Genomic DNA, 19,770 nt, shown 5'->3' with positions numbered 1-19,770 from the left:
AATGTAATAACATTACTTTTGGAAATGCTTTTCTTACTGGAGTAAGAGCAGCAGCAACATACATTTGACACATAGTAGGGCTGTTTTTCATTCCTTGTGGCAAAACTGTCCATTCATATCTTTTATAAGGCTCAGCTAAGATAATGCTGGGCACTGAAAAGGCAAATCTTTTCATATCCTCCTTATCCAGAGGGATAGAATAGAAACAATCCTTAATGTCTATAACCCAAAGAGGCCATTCTCTAGACAACTGAGTAGGAGATGGAAGTCCAGATTGAAGAGTTCCCATAGTTTCTATCTGTTCATTTACCTTTCTTAAATCAGTCAACATCCTCCATTTTCCAGATTTCTTTCTTACAACAAATACTGGGTAATTCTAAGGACTTAGAGAAGGTTGTAAGTGTCCTTGGTCAAGTTGCTCCTGTACTATGTCTAATAAAGCCTGAATTATCGCTACCTAAGGGCCACTGTTCTATCCACACTGGTGTATCAGTTTTCCATTGGATAGGAACAGGTGAAAGTGTTGCCAGGCCTTCAAAGCAGTCCTGCTTAAAAAACCGAAGTACTCATTTTTAACCCTAATTGCTATAAAACGTCTATTTCCCACAGATTGATGGGGATTTTTTTCAACTATAAAAGGAGTAAAAACTCCTGTTTTGCCTTCAAAAGTCCATCTCATAGGGGCAGCACTAACTTCAGCTGCTATTGATCCTCCTACACTAGACATGTAGGTGTCTGCCTTAATCTTTGGCCAGTGACTGGGCCAGTTGGCACCTCTAATGACTGCACAATCTGCACCATTGTCTACCGATCCTTCTAATGGTATACCATTTATATAGTGAGCATAGGTCGTTCAGCTGTTACAACTGCTGTCCAGTATATTCCTGGATTTTGTTGCTTGGAGTCAGAGTCTGGCTGGCTATCACCAGATTGCTTATTAGGAGTCTGTATCAGTAAATCTGATGCTACTACTTCTCCTGGGTGATAAGTCACACATTATCTACCTGTATTAGTGACTGGGATATTATTTATACATTCCCCAGTTTCTCACATCAGTGTATGGATAGACACTGTTTTGTAAGTGCTCTCAGAAGATGAAATGGTCAAGCCTACTGTGCCTGGAGGCAAGGGATCCATAGGCTGGAGAGAAACAGATTTCACTTCTCCAGGGAGTATCTCAGTTGTCCCAGCTGCATACAACTCTATTTTCCCCAATTGTAATCCCTTTCTCCCATCAGATGGCTTCCTGGCAATTGGTCATGTCTGGGTATTTTCTGGGTATAGCATCAGCTGCCATCATGCCCCAAGTGTTTTTGGTCTGGGGCCCTGGATCTGGGTCCCTCATCCTGTTTCCCTGAATCAGTCTATATTCTGAGGCCCAATGGAAGCCTCTGTTGCATTTTGGACATGGGATATTGGGTCTTGTTCTCTCACCCTGTTTTCTCATTCTGTCTCTATGGCTACATTGAGCTTTCAGATGCCTCAAAGCATTGACAAGTCTCTCTGAAGTCCCTTGCCAGAAGGGACCCTGTCTTCCCATATTGGGATCTTGGGAAGTCTGCATCCTAGGCTGGCTATAAAAGGCATTTGTGCCCACTGTGGCACAGCGTTTTATGATCTCCTCTAAAGGAACATCCTTGCATAGTCCTAGTATAATTCTTCTACAAACCTCATTAGTATTTTCTTTAGGAAGTTGCTTTATCAAAATGTCTGTTACTGAATTTTCACTATTAGTTTGTTTGATAGCTGTCTGCAAATGTCCCACAAAATCAGCAAAAGGTTCATTTAGTCCTTGTGCAATTTTTGAAGGCCTCACCCTTGTCGTTTTAATTGTGGAGAGAAGCCCATGCTTTGATAGCAGCAGCAGCAATTTGCTCATATGCTGCTATGGAATAATTAATCTGTACTGAAATGTTTGCATAAGAACCTACACCTGTTAGTTGGTCACAGGTGATTGGAGTATTAACTCCATTTTGACTGTTTTGTTGGGCTTGTATCCTATATTCAGAGCTCACTATATTCAGAAAGCCACAATAAATTTTATCTAGGTTCTAAGCATACCCTTGCTATAGATTTCCAGTCACTAGGGATTAAGACTTCATAAGCCAAATTCTTTAATAACATCTTAACATAGGTTAATGTAGCCCCATAAAGAGTGCAAGCCTTTTTCAGGTCTTTAAGGATTTCTATATCAAAAGGAGTGTATCTTCTACTTTCTTGACCTGAAGAGTTAAACTGTTGAATCACAGGATACATTTCTAATTTCAACTCAGATATATCCTTCCCTTCCTCTGTGGCTTTAAGTACTGTCTTTTGCAATCTACTCATAGGAGGGGGTGATTGCTGGGGCAGGGGTGGGGGAAGATGCTGGTGGTATCACTGCCCCTCCCACTACTCCTTCTCCCTCCATCCTGCAAGGTGGAGTTGATGGGGACATGTCAATTATCTGCTCCATAGGCAGGATTGAAGCTGCCTGGTGAGAGGGAAAATCACCACACCCTTGAACCTCATTTAAGTCCCCCATGCCCTCTGACTACATGGTCATTAAACTGTTCTTAGTCTTCCTCTTTTTCCTCACACTTCCTCATCTGGCTGTTCTGAAAACTTTTCTTTTTTTTATAACTTGCAGGATTTTTTAAGGCCAATTGTATTATGTTGTATATATAGAATGTTTCATTGGAAATTGAATTGGAAACATTATCATCATAATATTCACATAGTTGATCTCCTACAAGTTTCCGATTATCTGCCCTTACATCTTCTTCAGTGAAGAACCAAGGAGACTACATTCTAATGTATTCAGGAATCCATCATTCTGCTCCCAAGTCATAATTAAATCCTGTCTCTTTATCAGTCTGAGTATGCTTCCTGAAGATCTCTTTTGGGGTGGGGATAGGGGTGGGGGTGGGGGAGAATCTTTTCCTAATATCTTCCCCATTTCAGCTAGAAAAGGTTACTAGTTTAGCCCTTAACAAAGTAAGTTCCCTGTTTGTCTATTAAAATATTCACCCAATTTCCTGGTCATCAGGGACTTCAGTGAAAGTAGGGTCCTTGGTCTACATGTTAGCATCAATTGTGGGGACTGAGTTAACACTCTGGATACTTTAGAATCAGCCAGAGTCAGGATAAGCGAAAATCCTTGGTCTTTATTCTTGATTAAAATGAGAGAAATAGACACAGGAATCTCCTCTTCCTCACTCTGCCAGGAGTCACACTCACTTGTCTTACTCTACCCTCTACTCCCTCCTCCAAATCTCTCTATATACCAACAGATCAAGCCAGCACAGAATAGAGGAGCAGGCCATTTTCCAAGCATTTGCTAATAGAGTATTGTCCAATAAGTAATTAGCCTTAAGTGCTCAGCTGTCCAAGTACATCTGCTCAGTTTCAGCCCATTACAATTATATTCAGAGATTGACTACTTTGCTCACTTCAGAAAGAAAGAGAGCACTGGGCTAGGATTTGTTGGAATCCTTACTAACTGCTAAGTAATTAGAGTTGATCTAATCTTACAAGAAGTTGTTTTGGCCAGAACCTGAAACAAGGTACTAAGTAGAACTAATCAAGACAAGGCTTGTGTTCCCACCTTTACTCATTGGAGTCCACAAGTATGCTAGCTTCACAAAGTACACTTTCTAACTTCAAGGGAGTCCACACCTTAAAGCTCTTTGGGCCAGAGAGCACTATGGGAGAAAACCCATAATCCCATTCTCTCAGAAGGTTCAGATATAAGGCGAGACAGCCATTCCAGAATACAGTTTTTCCTCTTGGCTGGCTGATCGCGCTGGACTCGAGAGGAACGACTCTGCTGCAGAGAACATTTTGACGGATTTCAGTGGAGCTACGCCAGAAGCCCTCTCTCCGCGGCAAGTTGGTGGCTGGGCTCCCCAGAAGGAGATAAGAGAGACCTTCCATCTCTGTCTTGGTTGGAGGCAGAAGAAAGCAGAGGCAGAGGCTGAAGGACAGAACCTCTGGATTTGGAGACATCCGAAGGGCTCCAAGCCTCTAAACCGGCTGTGCCTTTGAAAAGAACAAACTCCAACATTTGAACTCTAACAAGGATTGACTATCATATCTCTTAAATATTATTACTCTAAAGTAAATAATTTTCATATTTAAGCTTTTTTCCTGATTACTATCTCTTAATAGAGAAAAACCTCCCCAAGATATATATTTCCCCAAGGTTTGACTCCCTTCCTACTAATGCCAAAGTTCCAAAATGAACACACATAGTAATAAATAAATCCATTTATCTAGGTCAATAACAGAAATCAGAGAAAGTACATATATGAGAATATATCAGACAATAGATAGTGAATGAGCTCTTTCATTGGGTGGGACATCATTCAGTTTAACCAAGAAAGAGAGAGTTTCAAATCTCATCCCAAAAGAAATCTTCTGAAATCTTTAGAATAGTAAATCTTTCGAATAGTAAACTGGAGATAGTATGGACATGGCAGCGGTGCTATCTCCTCTACATGTCAGTTTCTTTCCCAGGGTCTCTCTTCCTTCTGGAACATGATGAGAATGTGAAACTGTGTCTTATCTCTTAAAGCTAGAACCAACAACAACAACAACAACAACAACAATAAAAAACCAGAATCTTTATTCTTTCAAGCTTTCATCAACTCTCCCTTCACATAGACATAGAGCACTGAATAATCATTCTCCATCAATGAAGAAAATTCCATGCAAATGGGATCTTGAGTCCCAAAAGTCCATCAAAAGACTTGATGGACTTTTGGGACTCAAGATCCAAGGGTAGAAATGTAGATGGATTTTCATGAATGTCTTCTTACTGGGAAATTCTTATCCATAAATCTTCTATAAAAATATAATATGGGTTCTATACTAAGAAGCCTTTTTGGAGATTTTTTTAATATTGAGTAAATACTAACACCTCTGAGATTAGTATGTTTTACTCTCACTACATGATCAACCCACCTTCTTTTCAGTTTATAGATGTCCACATTGGTGTCTCTAATATGTCTCTCTCATTACCCACTCCAAAGTTAACCTCTCTTCCAAAAAGGGTAAAATGTTGTTCCTTCTTAGGGAATGGGGTCTTACTCAATTGCTTACTCTTCTTGAATTTACTCCATGAACTAGTGACCTCAGCTTTTTAAGGGTTATCAGGGGTATGGCCAATCTTTGCCCAGCCAATAGTGCTGTCCAATTCTAATCAAGGAATTGCTTCAAATTTCATTAAGAAATGACAAGAAAATACTCTTCTGTCTTCACAGTTTATTATCTATCCCTTGCTTTAATCAGAACTAGTTAGAAACCAACTCATATATGAGTTGTATAATTCACATATATACATATGGGTAAGGGGATGGGTGGGTGAGTGTGTGTGTGTGTGTGTGTGTGTGTGTGTGTGTGTGTGTGTGTGGAGAGAGACAGACAGACAGAGAAAAAGAGAGACACACAGAGAGAGAGATTTATATATATATAAGATGCACAAGTAACATCCCCATTTTATAGTTGTGGAAATAGAACTAGAGTCACTTAACTAGTGTCAGGACCAAGAGTCAACCCTGAGCTTTCTAAAATCCACAACTCTTTTGATAGTGAGATTTGAGAGGCATCCACATAGAAGTTTAAGCCATGGGTGTGTGGGATCACCTGCATCTGAAGAAGAAAATACCAAAATTCTGTGACTGGGCAAACCTAAGATAAATGAATTTACAGCCTAAATCTCAGGAATATGCAACATTTGGCTCTTGGATATTTCAATTTGATACATTCAGACTAATTTCTAAAAGACCTGAAAAACTGCTAGATTAAAAAAAAAAAAAGATAAAAAAATTCCTCCTATATATTTTATTCACAGTATAGTACTCATTACTTCCTGGAAAGAAAGTACCTTGTGTTCTTCTCAAAGCACCTCCTCTTCCAAGAAAATGTCAATTAATCCTGTTAATACACTCATAAAACTCTGATTCAGAGCAAGCAGAGGAAGAAGGATGAAGAAACATGTGTTGACTGATTATTCCAGGAACTATCAATCTATATCAAAATCCGCCTTTAGGAATTCAGAAAAGACAGAACCATAAAGCTGCCTGGAATTGATAGGATTATGACTTGGAATTAAGACTTTCCAAGTGTCACCAAGACAAAAAATAATAGAATTCTTCTGACCCATACATTTAAAAAAAATTCTTTAAAGTTCCAAATTACTTCTTTTGCCTCCTCATTTTTTTAATATGATCACTGATGACATCATTAGGGCTGAGGTTGTGAAGTGAAATTTAAAAGCACTTTGTTTTAAGTCTTCCACAGAACACAGAATTCTCTGTGTTTTCTTCCTGGTCAGTTCTTTTAACATTATACATTCAGCAAAGGAGCACTTAGAATTCATTCTACACTTCAGAAATGTAAGTAACCAACAAACTTTTTCAAGTTTCAGTTCTCGGGCTGAATTAAATTATGGGATTAGAGCCAAATTTTCTGGAAATACTTTGTTTCTATTCTTAAATGTTCAAATATTCTTTGGCTCTGCTTACTTGTAAATCCAAATTTTTTCTAATAGTAATTTAGTTCAATTTATTATGTATTTCTTGGGCATGTCAACTAGTTTGGCACAGGAGGGTTTATTTACAAAGAGGAAGGAAGAAAGATATTTCATAGCTATTTGCTTAAGACATACGGTCATTTGTTTTTAGGCTAATGTAAGTAAGTATAGAATTTTATAACTAAAAAGTATTAGTTAGCTAGTCTGACTCTCTCATTTTAAAAATAAGAAAACTGTGATCCAGTGAGGGAGAATGGCTCAATCAGAGTATAATAAATAGTTTGTTTGCAATAGAGAGGGGAGTAGAATCTAGATCTTCGGATTCCTGGTATAAAGCTTTTTCCACTCTACTGTTCAAAATAGCCATATTCTCTAAATTTTGAAAGCATTCTACAGTATAGTTAATATTTCAAAATTTATAGAGTAGGTTGAAGTCTTTTTTTTTTACTTCTAAAATATTAAATAGTGTCAATCTTTTTTTCCCAGAGTTTGTTCTAAGAAAGAAAAAACAGTTAGGTTGTAGTTGTGGTGAACATTCCTTTAGGGTGGGATGACAAAGGAGGAGAAACGGGTCAAAGTTGGAACAGCACAGGTTAGGGGGAATAAAACATACAGAAAGGATGGTTCCAGATGTTTCATTCACTTTTTTTTATTCTTAACTAAGTTTGGTACTTGTTTGGTAAAAAAAAGTTTGGTAGAAATCACTAATAAATCTGTCTAGTTCTAGTGGTTTTTTTTTTCTTAAGAAGTTCATTTAGGGTCTGTTCTTCTGCTCTTTAAAACTATCAATCTGTATATAATTCTCAGAGAAAAAGAGTTTAGTGGCTTTTCTCAAAATTTGCTATTCCATTTAATTAAAAAACTTTTGCATTTCCTTGTCTAATCATTTCCCCCTTTGGAGGTATAATCTATATTATGATTTGATCATAAACATAGGTTAAAACTGTAAAGTGTTCATGCTTGCATCCTGTTATAATAACTCAGAAATGTTCCAGTATCAATCTATTATTATTATTATTATTATTATTATTATTATTATTTTAGTGAGGCAGTTAGGATTAAGTGACTTACCTCAGATCACACAGGTAGTAAATGTTAAATATCTGAGGTCCGATTTGAATTCGGCTCTTTCTGACTTCTGGGCTGATGTTCTATCCTGGGTGACATCTAGCTATCCCTAAGGTGTTCATACTTACATCCTGTGAGAACTTAGAGATGTTCATCTATTATCTAAAAGATTTAGTATTGTACTTACAAAACTTCTTGATTATAGAAATTTGCTAGAAAAGAATAGGGGACATAAGGTAAGTGCTCCTTTATTTTGATACCAGTTGAAAGTTATGTAAATGGCCATCTGGATTGAGCCAAGCTTAAATCAGTCAGGTGGGATGGAGATATTCATGTTGGAGAAATTGAGTCAGGAGAATCTTATCTCAGATTTATGTGAACAGTAGTTCTCCCAACCCTTCCCATGAGAGCCCCACCTAGAATTTGTGCATGTAAAACCCCATAAGGCTTCTGTCATCAGCATCATTGGCTTAATAGAATTCTTTGATGATCATATTTGAGTCAGACTCAGAATAACATCAGTTAATAATCACATAAGGTCTTAAATAGCAAATTCCAATAATCATAGCTTCAGATGGTTTCAGATCTCAAGGATCATGTATTTTAAATAAGGATTGACTATAATCTTACATTGATAACAATAAGAGATTCATCACAGAAAACTCACAACTTTTGATATAGCTACTACACATGCTAAATAGATTTTTTTTTGTTTTAAGATGCTTAATAACAACCAAAGACTTGAGATGTATAAATATAAAAAAATATGAATTGTATATAAAGGGACACAGACATAGGCTACTGTTCCTAGAATCCCTTTAAACAATGGGAATGACTTTAAGGTGACTCTTCTTAAGTCATTGCAGATAATCTACACATATTCAAATTCCAGATCAAATAACAAACAAAACTAAAATCAGATTTCTCATTACAGTGACAACAGGTGGTTCATAAATTGCAAGTCTTCACTAATATAATTATCCACACTAAAATCCTATTCCTTAAAGCAAAAAACAAAATGCTTTCTAACTTTTACCTCACAACTTTTTGTTTGCCTAATTATACTTATATCATTCAGAAAGAATGAGATACTTCAAAAATTGAATCCTATACATATGACAAGTTCAAGCACAACTTAACTCATGTTAGGCCATAACAAATTCAGATTAAAACAGCAAAATTTTTTTTATTTATCATTTGCTATAGTAATTTAGCTGCCTTGATATTATTTTAGTAACTAAATTCTAATAAATAATGATTCAGTATTACAATGGGAAGTTTCCATTTTTTAATCTACCCTGATAATAGAAATTGGCTATGAGAACTATAAGTAGGGACATTATAATAGAAACAAAATTGATCCTGTAGGTCTACATCACTAGAAGTCGCCTAACATATGGAACAAGGTAGATAGATTTCTTGTATGGGAAAATTAAACAAGAAGAGTTCCCTTTAGTCTTTTCTACATAACTTTCCTACCTTATTGCCAGAGAAAGATATTTACTAGCCTTAAATTTCAGATGTTACTTTTTTTGAACTGCCAACTGCAGACTGTTTCTTTGAATGTACCCATTTAAGAACAGTCCAAGGACAGAAGAAATCAAGAATGAGACTTCAAAAAGAATATTCAGAGTCCTAAAGTCTCAGTAATCACAGTAGGTTTGGATATAATAATTATCAATATCAAATTATTATTATAATAAATTAGCTTACAAATGAAAAATTAGTAAGCCTTCTAAAAATCACACAAAAAAATTCTACAAGTTTTTTTCCCTTAACTTAAACATTTCTTTCTAAATATATTTTCCTTTCTTAAAAGAAGCTTAAAATTTATCCTGATGTTAAAAGGGATAATCACTAAATCTTTAAGAAATAAATTATTTCAGAAATCTCTACAATGAAAGACTCTCTCTCATCCAACCTTAAGGCAAAAATAAGTCTTTAAAAATTGGAATTTATCAAAAGTAAGTTACAAAATTTCTTCAAGTAACATAAATAAATCCATAAAGTATTAAAACAAAATAAATTTTTAATCATTACAAAATTTCTAGTTGCAATTTTTCTTCAATCAAAAAGTGTTTACAATGAAGAAGAGATCAAATTTTTATAAGCCAAAAAGAAAAATACAACCATTTTAATTAGCCTAATCATAATTAAGTTTATCAGGCTTTTAAAATTTTACTCAATATCTTTTTCTTCTCTTTCTCTTTAAATATATCACTAGAAAGTAAGAAATATGCATTATGGAATCACATAGCTAATAAATTTGTAATAGCTCACAGAAATCCCTAGGAAAAAACACAAACTTCAAATTAACATATATACATATATCTTTATAAATATATTTTTGTATTTACCCCTTAAAACAAAATTAATTTCTTAAGAGTGGAGTTTGTAAAGACTAAGTTGCTTCAAAATATATATAATCAGGGGACAGAGCCAAGAAGGCAGAGAGGAGACATGCCTTTTTCTGACCTCTCCCCAAGACCCTCAAACTAACAGCAAATCCAGGCTCTGAACTGGTTTTAGAGTGACAGAACCCATGAATATTGGGAGTGTAACAAATTTCCAGCAGAAAATAATTTCAAAGATCTCCAGATAAGGTCTGTTTCAATCAGGTACAAAGGGGAGGTGGGTCAAGCACAGACACTGCGTGCAAAAATCACATAGTTCCAGGGTGGTGTGGGTTCCACATGCTAGAGAATTTTCCGGGAGGAATCTACAACAGTTTTGACTACTCTGTCCTGGTTGTAAGGCAGTAGATCAGCAGACTAGTTATCGGACATCCAACAAAAATTCAAACGGCAAATAGTGAGCCTCTAAATCCCAGAATTTAATGGTACCTGGTCACACCCACCCAGTACCAGAAGTCAGTCAGCTGTGACTCAACACAATCACTGTTGTTTGTAGAGGAAATTTTGGACAATTTAATCCTTTGCCCTAAAAGCAGATCTCAACATTTTTTTTTTAAATGAGCAAAATATTAAGAAAATTACAAACATCATGGGCCACATTGATAACAAAAACAATAAAAATCACATAATTAGATCATATGATGTAAAAAAGGAAGTCTGACAAAATGCAACATCAAAAACATTTTTAAAATGGAAATAAATTAAATTTCTTAAAGATGATACACTCCACTTAAAACCAAAAGCCTGCAATATATATATATATATATATGTATATATGTAAATAATTATTATTATTATTACCACTATTACCTTATATAGTACAAAGAAAGTTATCTAGAGTGATGAGATAAGAATAAGAGTTTGAGTGAATATGCAAAAGCAAAGAAGAAACAAAATCAGCATTTTTGTAGATACTATGATGGTCTATACTAGAATTTCAAATTAAAAAATAATTCTAGCAATTAATAACTTGAATAAAATAGCAGGATATAAAATAAACCCCAAAAGGCCTTAGTCTTTCTATATATTAACAACAAAATCCAGCAAGATAGGATGAACAGGAAAAATTCCATTTAAAATAGCAGAATATATAAAATATTTGTGAATCCACTTATCAAGACATAGGAATTATATGAACAAAATTACAGATTTTATTCTAAATTTAATAAAAATTATAATTTGGCTTCCATTAAGTTACTTATTCAATGTCACACAAAAAAGAAACTTCTAAAAAATATGACTTTATAAAGCTAGGAATTTTTTTTTTTTAATCTTCATCTAGAGATCACAAATTCAGAAGGAAATAATGAAAAAGTGGAAAAGAAAGAAGTGTAGCAGCTCCCTATACTCTAAAGCAGGATTTAAAACTATTTAATACTGGTCAGAAAATAAAACAATTGATCACAGGAACATATTAGGAATGTAAGATCTAGAAGCAAACACAGTAGCATAATGGGCAATAACCTATAACCTAAGCAATCAGGGCTTATATTATATCGACTTAACTACAATAATGAAAAGTACTGAGAAAACTGGAAAGCAGTTTGGGAAAAAATATGTTTAATCCAATATTGTACACATGTACCTAGAAACAAAAGATCATATCATAAATAATTTAGAGGGGATTGAAAGGGGATACTTTTTTATAAGTATAATTGGTGTAAAACTTGTTCTCTAAAAAAAGGGATAGAATTATAAAATGTAAAATGGACAGTTTTTATTACATGAAATTTAAATGTTGCAAAAACAGAGTAATTAAAGCTAAAAATTAGAAGAGAAACAATTAAATCAGAAAATTTTATTTGCAGCAAGTTTCTCTGGTATAGTTATGATATCCAAGATATTTAGAAAGTTGATTCAAATATACAGGCTAACCTCAAAATCTTAATACTATTTTAAGCTTTAATGGTTTACAATTGCACTAAGACTCTAGGGACATCCTGTTTAAGAACAAGAGACATTTCCAAAAAGATGTATCATCAATGAATATGAATAGGTAATTTGAGAAGACAAGAAAGCAATAATTCTATGAAAAAAATGCTCTAAATTACTAATTCACAAATAATTACTAATAATAAACAACTATGAGGTTCTACTTCATACTCATCAGATTGGCAGAAATTATGAGAGAAACAGAGACAGACACACACACACACACACACACACACACACACACACACACATAGAATGGCAATTGTTGAAGTGGTTGTGGATGGTAAATCATTTTAGTGCACTCTTGATAAAGCATGGGAAACAGTCAGTACAAAGGTGTGGAAACAAAAGATGAAGTATTATTGAGGTTGGGAAGAGGTTGGGGTCACAGACCAGTGTCACAAAGTGTCTCAAAAGAATTTATAGGTTTGAACCCATTTCTTAGTCAAGGAACAAAGTTTACTGTAATTATAATGCTATTACAAGTGGTCTAAGTTCCAAAAGACATTAGCAAAGCCCTAAGAGAGAGGAGACCCCTTTATCCAACTTTCTATCACTGACATGCTAATTCTATTGCCCGGAAGAGTGATCCCTGGAATTTGGTTATCACTGAGCAAGAGATTATCTATTTGATAGTCAGTGATGAACTGAAGAGTGACTCCAGAATTTGGTTCTTATTGACCAGATTATCAGTCAGCAATGAATTGAAGAATATTCTATTCAGAATCAGAAAGATTGTTCTTAGATTAAGAGTGTGGGAAGTCCCTGAGGATTACTTAAGTATTTTTAGAACAGAAGCCCCCACCCACTAAAATCAGGGGCCTGAAATACTATATTACATCAGTATCATATGTAAGGAACAAAAGGAAAGCCTGTGCCATTTCATAGTGAAATGTGTAATGTTAATGTGTAATGTTAAACTGTTAGGTGGTGATCGCTGATGTTGCGGTGTTTTATAGGGGAAGAGATTACTTCTTAAAAGATTTAATCTGGATAGTCATATATGTTTCTGAATGGAGAAGGCAGATACCCCACATGGAGTATCCTTTTCCCTAGTTTCCTAGTTCCCTAGTTTCATTTTTATTTAAGAGCTCATAATCTTCTAGGTATAGGAGTAAATTTATATTTTTACCAGTAATTTTTCTCTGCATTTGCAGTTATGATATCATTTCAATGTTGCCTTTATTACATTTATGACTTCCAAATGGAATCACACTCTAGTCATCTTCCCTTCATAAACTCCAGTCACAGTAAAGCAAGTGTTTCTTCCTTTATAGAAATCCAAACTTTTATTTTGGCATTAACTAAAGAGATGTGAAATAGTGAGTTTTTAAAGAAAAACTCTAGTTTGTTTTTTGTTTTGTTTTGTTTTGACATAAAGAGTTGGAAAGTACAAAATAGCAACAAAAACACAGTGAGCAAAAATTGAAACAGCCCTTTTGGATTAAAAATGAAAAAGCCAGGCTTGTGTTACCTGCTTCAGAAGCCAAATCAGCTTTTCATATTCTATCATCATTCTACCTCACCCTTAACTTCTTTTCCTTCAGGGAATGAAAGAAAGAAAAATTCAGGAGAAGGAGACAGCATCCTGATTACAAAAGCCAGTCTTTGCCCAAAATAGCTTATATTCTTTGAGGTAAAGTTCCAAGGGCTCCTCTTCAAATCTAAAATCTCCATCCCTGATTATTCTTTGATGTCGTTGTGGGTTTTGATTTTTCAATTTGTTTCATTTCTCCAATTTAATTTTCAAAACTATAGAAATCAAATATATGCCCATCCATTTCTCACATTCTTCAAGCACATAATTGACTCCTAACCATTGCCTCTCTGACTTTTACTTCTTCTAAGAATCCCTCCCTTTGAAGGACTCACATGTGCAAAAATGTTTGTGGCAGCCCTTTTTGTAATGTCAAGAAACTGGAAACTGAGTGGATGCCCATCAGTTGGGGAATGGCTGAATAAGTTATGGTATATGAATGTTATGGAATATTATTGTTCTATAAGAAATGATCAGCAGGATGATTTCAGAGAGTCCTGGAGAGACTTACATGAACTGATGCGGAGTGAAGTGAGTAGAAACCCAAGAACATTGTACATAGCAACAAGATTATGCAATGATCAATTCTGATGGACTTGGCTTTTTTCAACAATGAGGTGATACAGGCCAATTCCAATAGATTTGTGATGAAGAGAGCCATGTGTACCCAGAAAGAAAACTGTGGGGATTGAATGTGGATCACCTAGTATTTTCACCTTTTTTATTGTTTGTTTGTATGCATGTTTTCTCAAACTACCTAAATAATGATAACATTCTTAAAAGTTACAAGTTAACACTTTCCCATGTGAGAAGTAAAGATTTTTACCTTATTAAGTACTTTATAATTAGTACTTTATAATTATGTTTACCTTCTTATATTTCTTCTCAGCCTAGTAGGTCAAATTTTGTATTTAATTCTGGTCTTCACAAATACCTGAAAATCCTTTCATTCATTAAACTCCCCTCCTCTTCTCCACTCTGACTTTTATTTTTCATTCAAGATAACACATTGCTTTGTTGGGTAAGTTATTCTTGGTTCCAAGCTCATCTCTTTTGCTCTTAGGAATATATTGGTCCATGTCCTCTGAAAGTCTTTTAATGTAGAAGCTACTAAACCTTGTGTTATACTGACTATATCTCTACAGCTTTTAAATAGTTTTTTTTCTAGTTGCTTATAATATTATCTCCTTGATCTGGGAGCTTTGAAACTTAGTTATGATGTTCCTTTAGAGCTCTTTCAAGTACTGATCAATAGATTTTTTTTTTCCTTTTCTGTTTTATCCTCTCATTCTATAACTTCAGTTCAGTCTTCTTGAAGTACAGTTTCTATTTTTTATCATAACTTTCAGGTAGTCCAACAATTCTTATATCATCTCTCCTTGATCCATTCTTCAGGTAAGTTGTTTTTCTAACATGTTTCACATTCTTTTCTATTTTTTCATCCTTTTGATTTTAATTATTTTTTGTTGTCTTACAGAGTCACTAGCTTCCTTTACCGCTTTACATTTTTCAAGGAGCTGTTTTCTTTTTCCATTTTGTTAAATCTATTTTTTAAGGAGTTATATGCTTTTTCCATTTTACTAAATCTATTTGTAAAAGAGTTTTCTTCAGATAATTTGTGTTTTTTTTTTCCCAAACCCTCTTGCAAAGTTTTCCTTTCCCCATTTTTCTTCTAACTTTCTTTTAAGATCCTTTTTGAATTCTTCCCAAAGAGTCTTGTGAGTTAGGGACCAATTTATATCACCCTTTGGGGCTTCATCTGGAGATGATCTGCTTTTAATGTTCTCAGGGGTTTGGAATCTGTTCTTCTCTTTCTCTATAAAAACTATCGATGGTCAGAGTTCTTGTTGCTTTTTTGCTCATTTTTTTAAAAGGTTGAGGTCTTCTTTTAGTCTTTCTAGGGGGAAATATCCAAGCTTCCTCTACAAGCAATAGTGATTATATTGGGTCAGTGCTGACTAACTTCTGGTGTTGGGTGGGTGTGACCAGGCACCATAAAATTCTGGGGTTTAGGGGCTCACTATTTGCCTTTTGTATTTTTGTTGGATGCCCTATATATAACTAGTCTGCTGATCTAATGTTTTGCAACTAGGACAAAGTAGCCAACACTGCTGTAGATTCCTCCTGGAAGATTTTCTGACACAGGGAGCCCAAACCACCTTGGGTCTCTGCACTGCCTGTGCTTGGCCTGCCTCCCTCTGTGCCAGATTGAAGCAAACCTTTTCTGAAGATCTTCGAAATTATCTTCTGCTGGAAATTGTTACACTCCAAATGTATGTAGGTTCTGTCACTCCAAAACCAGTTCAGAAGCTTGATTTGCTGTTAATTTGAGGGACATGGGGAAAGCTCAAAAAAAGACATGTTTTCTCTCCATCATTTTGACTCCACCACCATCACCCTCCTTTTAATTTTTAAAGTGTTATTTTTTTCCATAAGTTTTTTAATATCTTTTTTCTAATTGGTTGACTTTCTTTTCATAATTTTCTGGATTTTTTGCATTATTATTTTTTTCCTGATTTTTCCTTAACCTCTGTTATTTGATTTTTAAAGTCCTTTTTAAAGCTCTTCTAAAAACTCTTTTGGGCTTGTGACCATTTTGCTTTTTTCTTTGAGGTAAAAGTTACTCTTTTAACTTAACTATATTCTTCTAAGTTTGAACCCTAATCTTCTCTATCACCTATCACCATACATAGAAAATGGCAAACTACTCCAGTATTTACTAAGAAATGGCATCAGTCAGACACTACTGAAACAACAATAATGAAAAAAACTCTATTGAGCTACAGTTCTGTATCATATCTACTGGAGAGTCCCATAAGCATCAAAAACTCAATATATCTAAAATGAAACTCATTTCAAATCACTTTTTCTCCAAATTTGTTAGAGTTCTGGAAGATGGTGCAACTCAACAAATTATGAATAACCTTTCTTGTTCTCAGCTAGGAACCCAACCATTCCCCTTCATCAGAGTGCTGTTCCATTGTACTCATTATCAAAGATAGACAGATATACACATATAATATAGTAAATGATTAGATAGTAGAAAGATACATTAAACAATAAATAGATGATACTAAATTATAGATAGATGATAGCAGATTGTTAAATCATAGATAAGACGATAGCAGGAGGTAGATGATAATTAAGAAATATAGTTAAGATAGGTAATAAAAATAGGTAGATAATAAAGATAGGCAGATAGTAGATTATGGAAAGATTATTGTTTGTCCTTTGTTGTCGAAGAGAATCATGACATCAGGGATGTGATGCTATGACATGCAAGTAAATTGAATTTAAGTGAGGGAGAGCCATGCAAGATCACCTGCCTCACATTCCCCTCCAGAAACATCTGGGTCTTGTGGCCCAGATATAGATCAGGATGACTGGAAATAGTCCTGGGTGAAATGGGAGACCTTGTAGATAGAAAGTAAAGAGATAAGATAGATAGTAGAGAGTTGATAGATAATGACTAGATAGATGATAGATTGATAGATAAAGCCTTTAAAAGTACTTATCATTTATCAGGTGTGATATTTTAAAAGATTCAAGAAATATAATCATTTCATTAATAATGCCTGCATTTTAATAAAAGGTTGATCAATTTGACTGTCTCTCTTAGATCAAAGACACTTCTGGCAGCAGGCTCACACTTATATGTCCTTCTGGAAGAGGCTGCTCCCCAGGATCACAGTCATCTCTAATTGGTTAATTATTAGAGAATGAATGAATATCATAATGAGGAGTTAGACCTGAACTTTGATTTAGTTCAGCCTTGGGTAATCTTTTCAAAGAATTTATCCCCACCCAAATCTGAGTGGAACACAGGCTTCCTCACCTGGTTGTGGTCTGAATTGAGGTTAACTCAATCTTCAGAATCTGAAATCTTGAAATGAACACAAAAAAAAAAGGGGAAATCTGAATCTCCCCAAATCATTTCTCTCACAGATACTATGCTAAACAGTAGGAATACAAATATAATAAGCAAACTAGACAGTCTGTACCTTCAAAGAACTTACATTCTAATTGGGGAAAATATTACAGATATGGTAGTTGGAAAGGGGTAGGGACAGAACAGTGGTTGGAGTCCCTTTATAAAATGGTAGTCCTGGAGAGACAGTCACCTACCAAGAGAGCAGAGCCTCAGATTGAAATTTTTTTTCCAGTATAGCAATATAACAAGATTCAGAAGGACTGAGGGCAGGCTCAAGAAAAGTCTCCAGATCCTTTCACTTGAAGGAGAGGAAAAGAAACAACTCTGCTCTTAGCTGGATTGGAGAAGTTTTTTAGGTGAGGTCACTGCTACAGAGCAGCACTGGAATACAGATGTCAAAATGACTTTCCTTTGGTGTTATTTAGTGTTCAGGATGAGGGGGTGAAAAGCTTGGAGAAACTCAAATAAGAAGTCAATTAGCTGTGCTAAAATCTAACTGCATTTTAAGACATGTATTCATTGGCTATCTACCTCCTAGGAGAAACAGTCAGTAGTTCATATGGCATGTCTATATTCTCTGGGTGGGCATGGAGCTGCACACAACTGCATTATATAACTTATATGAGTCTATATCTTGAGTCTGTAGTCAAGATATAGAGAACATCAAACAAAGGATCTAAGTGATGAAGATTATCTGGCCTGCAATGGTTGCACTCAATTCACTATTCTGAAAGAAGGGATGCCTGATAATGGGAATCAGGATGTGGGGTATATACAATTATTTTTTAAAAATAAAGAATGCATGTACAAACACATTATCAACATATTTCATTGCCTTCTGCACCCCAATAATTGCACGAGGTCATTTTGCAGAACAATAAAATTATAAGGGATTGTTATAATCATTATGACAGGAAACAAGTGGTTTTCTTTACTAGGGTAGAGTGGGATGGTATTGGAGAGGAAAAATAAATGATTTTCTTTTGTTTACTCTCCTTGTTTGTTGAGGCACCAGAAATTCATACTTTGCTATTTGTAATTCCTTTTAGATTGAAGTCAATGGCAACCCAGACACCTCCAGGATTTTCCATCTCAAAAAAACCAAACCTTTTCCAGAATACAAGCTACTGCATGGATACAAAAGAGCTTTGGGATGTTTTGTACAGTGTGCTACCACCATGGATCACTGTCATTTTTTTTTTTGGTTTGCTAGGAAATTTATTTGCCTTATCTATCTTCTTCTTACTCAGGAAACGCCTAACTGTGGCAGAAATTTATTTGACTAATCTGTCAATATCTGACTTTATGTTTGTCGTGGGTTTGCCCTTCTGGGCAGAAAACGTCCAGGAGCAGTTCACATGGCGATTTGGCCATGTTCTTTGCTACATCATCAATGGAGTCATCAAGGCCCATCTATTTGTAAGTGTCTTCTTGGTGGTGGCCATCAGCAGGGATCGTTACTGTGTTCTCGTCCACACCATGAGTAACCAGATACAACGCAGCCCTAGACAAGCCCGGATCATCTGTGCTTTCATCTGGTTCTTAGGTGGCCTCCTAAGCATCCCCACTTTTCTGTTCCGGTCAGTGGAAACCATCCCAAATCTGAACATCATGGCCTGTGTCCTCCAATTCCCACATGAAATATGGTATTCTATCAGAATTATTAAGCTGAGTGTGGTAGGCTTCATCATTCCCCTAATTGCCATCATCTTCTTCAACTCAAAGATAATAACCTCCTTGAGAGGTCGGACCAAGATCAATATAAAGAGATCAGGAAATACAAATGATACTAAAGCTACCAGTCTGATCCTTACCCTAGTGACTGTTTTTATTATATGCTGGACTCCGTATCATTGCTTTGCTATTCTGGAATATTTATTCTGGCTGAAAGCTATCCAGGGCTGCTTTTGGGAAGAATTAATTGACCTGGGCTTGATATTTGCCAATTTCTTTGCCTTCCTCAACAGTTGCCTGAATCCTGTGATTTTTGTCTTTATGGGGAAGCTTTTTAGGGCCAGAGTTTGTGAAGTTTATAAACAATGCACTACCAGATGTTCTATGCCAATGTAGTCATAGGATGGAAATAAAATCCACTGCTTTTATTTGGTCATTAAAACTTTAAAAGGACTGTCTCATTATTGTATTTTATCTTCTCCACATTGGAAAAGGGGTTCCCATTGGGTAAGGGACATTTCTCATTTCAAACATGTCAGGAAGTTCTCTATATAGCAATGTTGCTTTCATTTAATGCCTCACATAGCTTCCATTATAGAGGCCATGGGGAAATCAAAAACATGCCATTGAGATATAGAATAGCACCAGGTTTTCTCATCACAGCTCTCCCTATTATTGATATCACTGTGTAGGAAGGAAG

At 35.3% G+C, this 19,770-nt stretch overlaps 1 protein-coding gene across 1 annotated transcript; it reads left to right on the top strand.

The window, feature by feature from the left end:
- Positions 1-5,492: 5,492 nt before the first annotated feature.
- BDKRB1 (bradykinin receptor B1) lies at positions 5,493-19,523 on the top strand. Its single transcript, XM_051973574.1, has 2 exons — positions 5,493-6,377; positions 18,446-19,523. Exon 2 carries the CDS (start codon positions 18,456-18,458, stop codon positions 19,464-19,466), a length of 1,011 nt encoding a protein of 336 aa, XP_051829534.1. The 5' UTR covers positions 5,493-6,377; positions 18,446-18,455; the 3' UTR covers positions 19,467-19,523.
- The last annotated feature ends 247 nt before the right edge of the window (positions 19,524-19,770 follow it).

Source organism: Antechinus flavipes, chromosome 2, assembly GCF_016432865.1.
Source record: "Antechinus flavipes isolate AdamAnt ecotype Samford, QLD, Australia chromosome 2, AdamAnt_v2, whole genome shotgun sequence".
Taxonomy (NCBI): domain Eukaryota; kingdom Metazoa; phylum Chordata; class Mammalia; order Dasyuromorphia; family Dasyuridae; genus Antechinus; species Antechinus flavipes.
Note: the sequence above shows the minus strand (reverse complement) of the source record. Positions and strands in the feature narration are given on the sequence as shown.

What these genes read in the sequence shown, in the direction of transcription:
- BDKRB1 (XM_051973574.1), top strand. Translation starts at nt 18,456, where the DNA reads ATGGCAACCCAGACACCTCCAGGATTTTCCATCTCAAAAAAACCAAAC.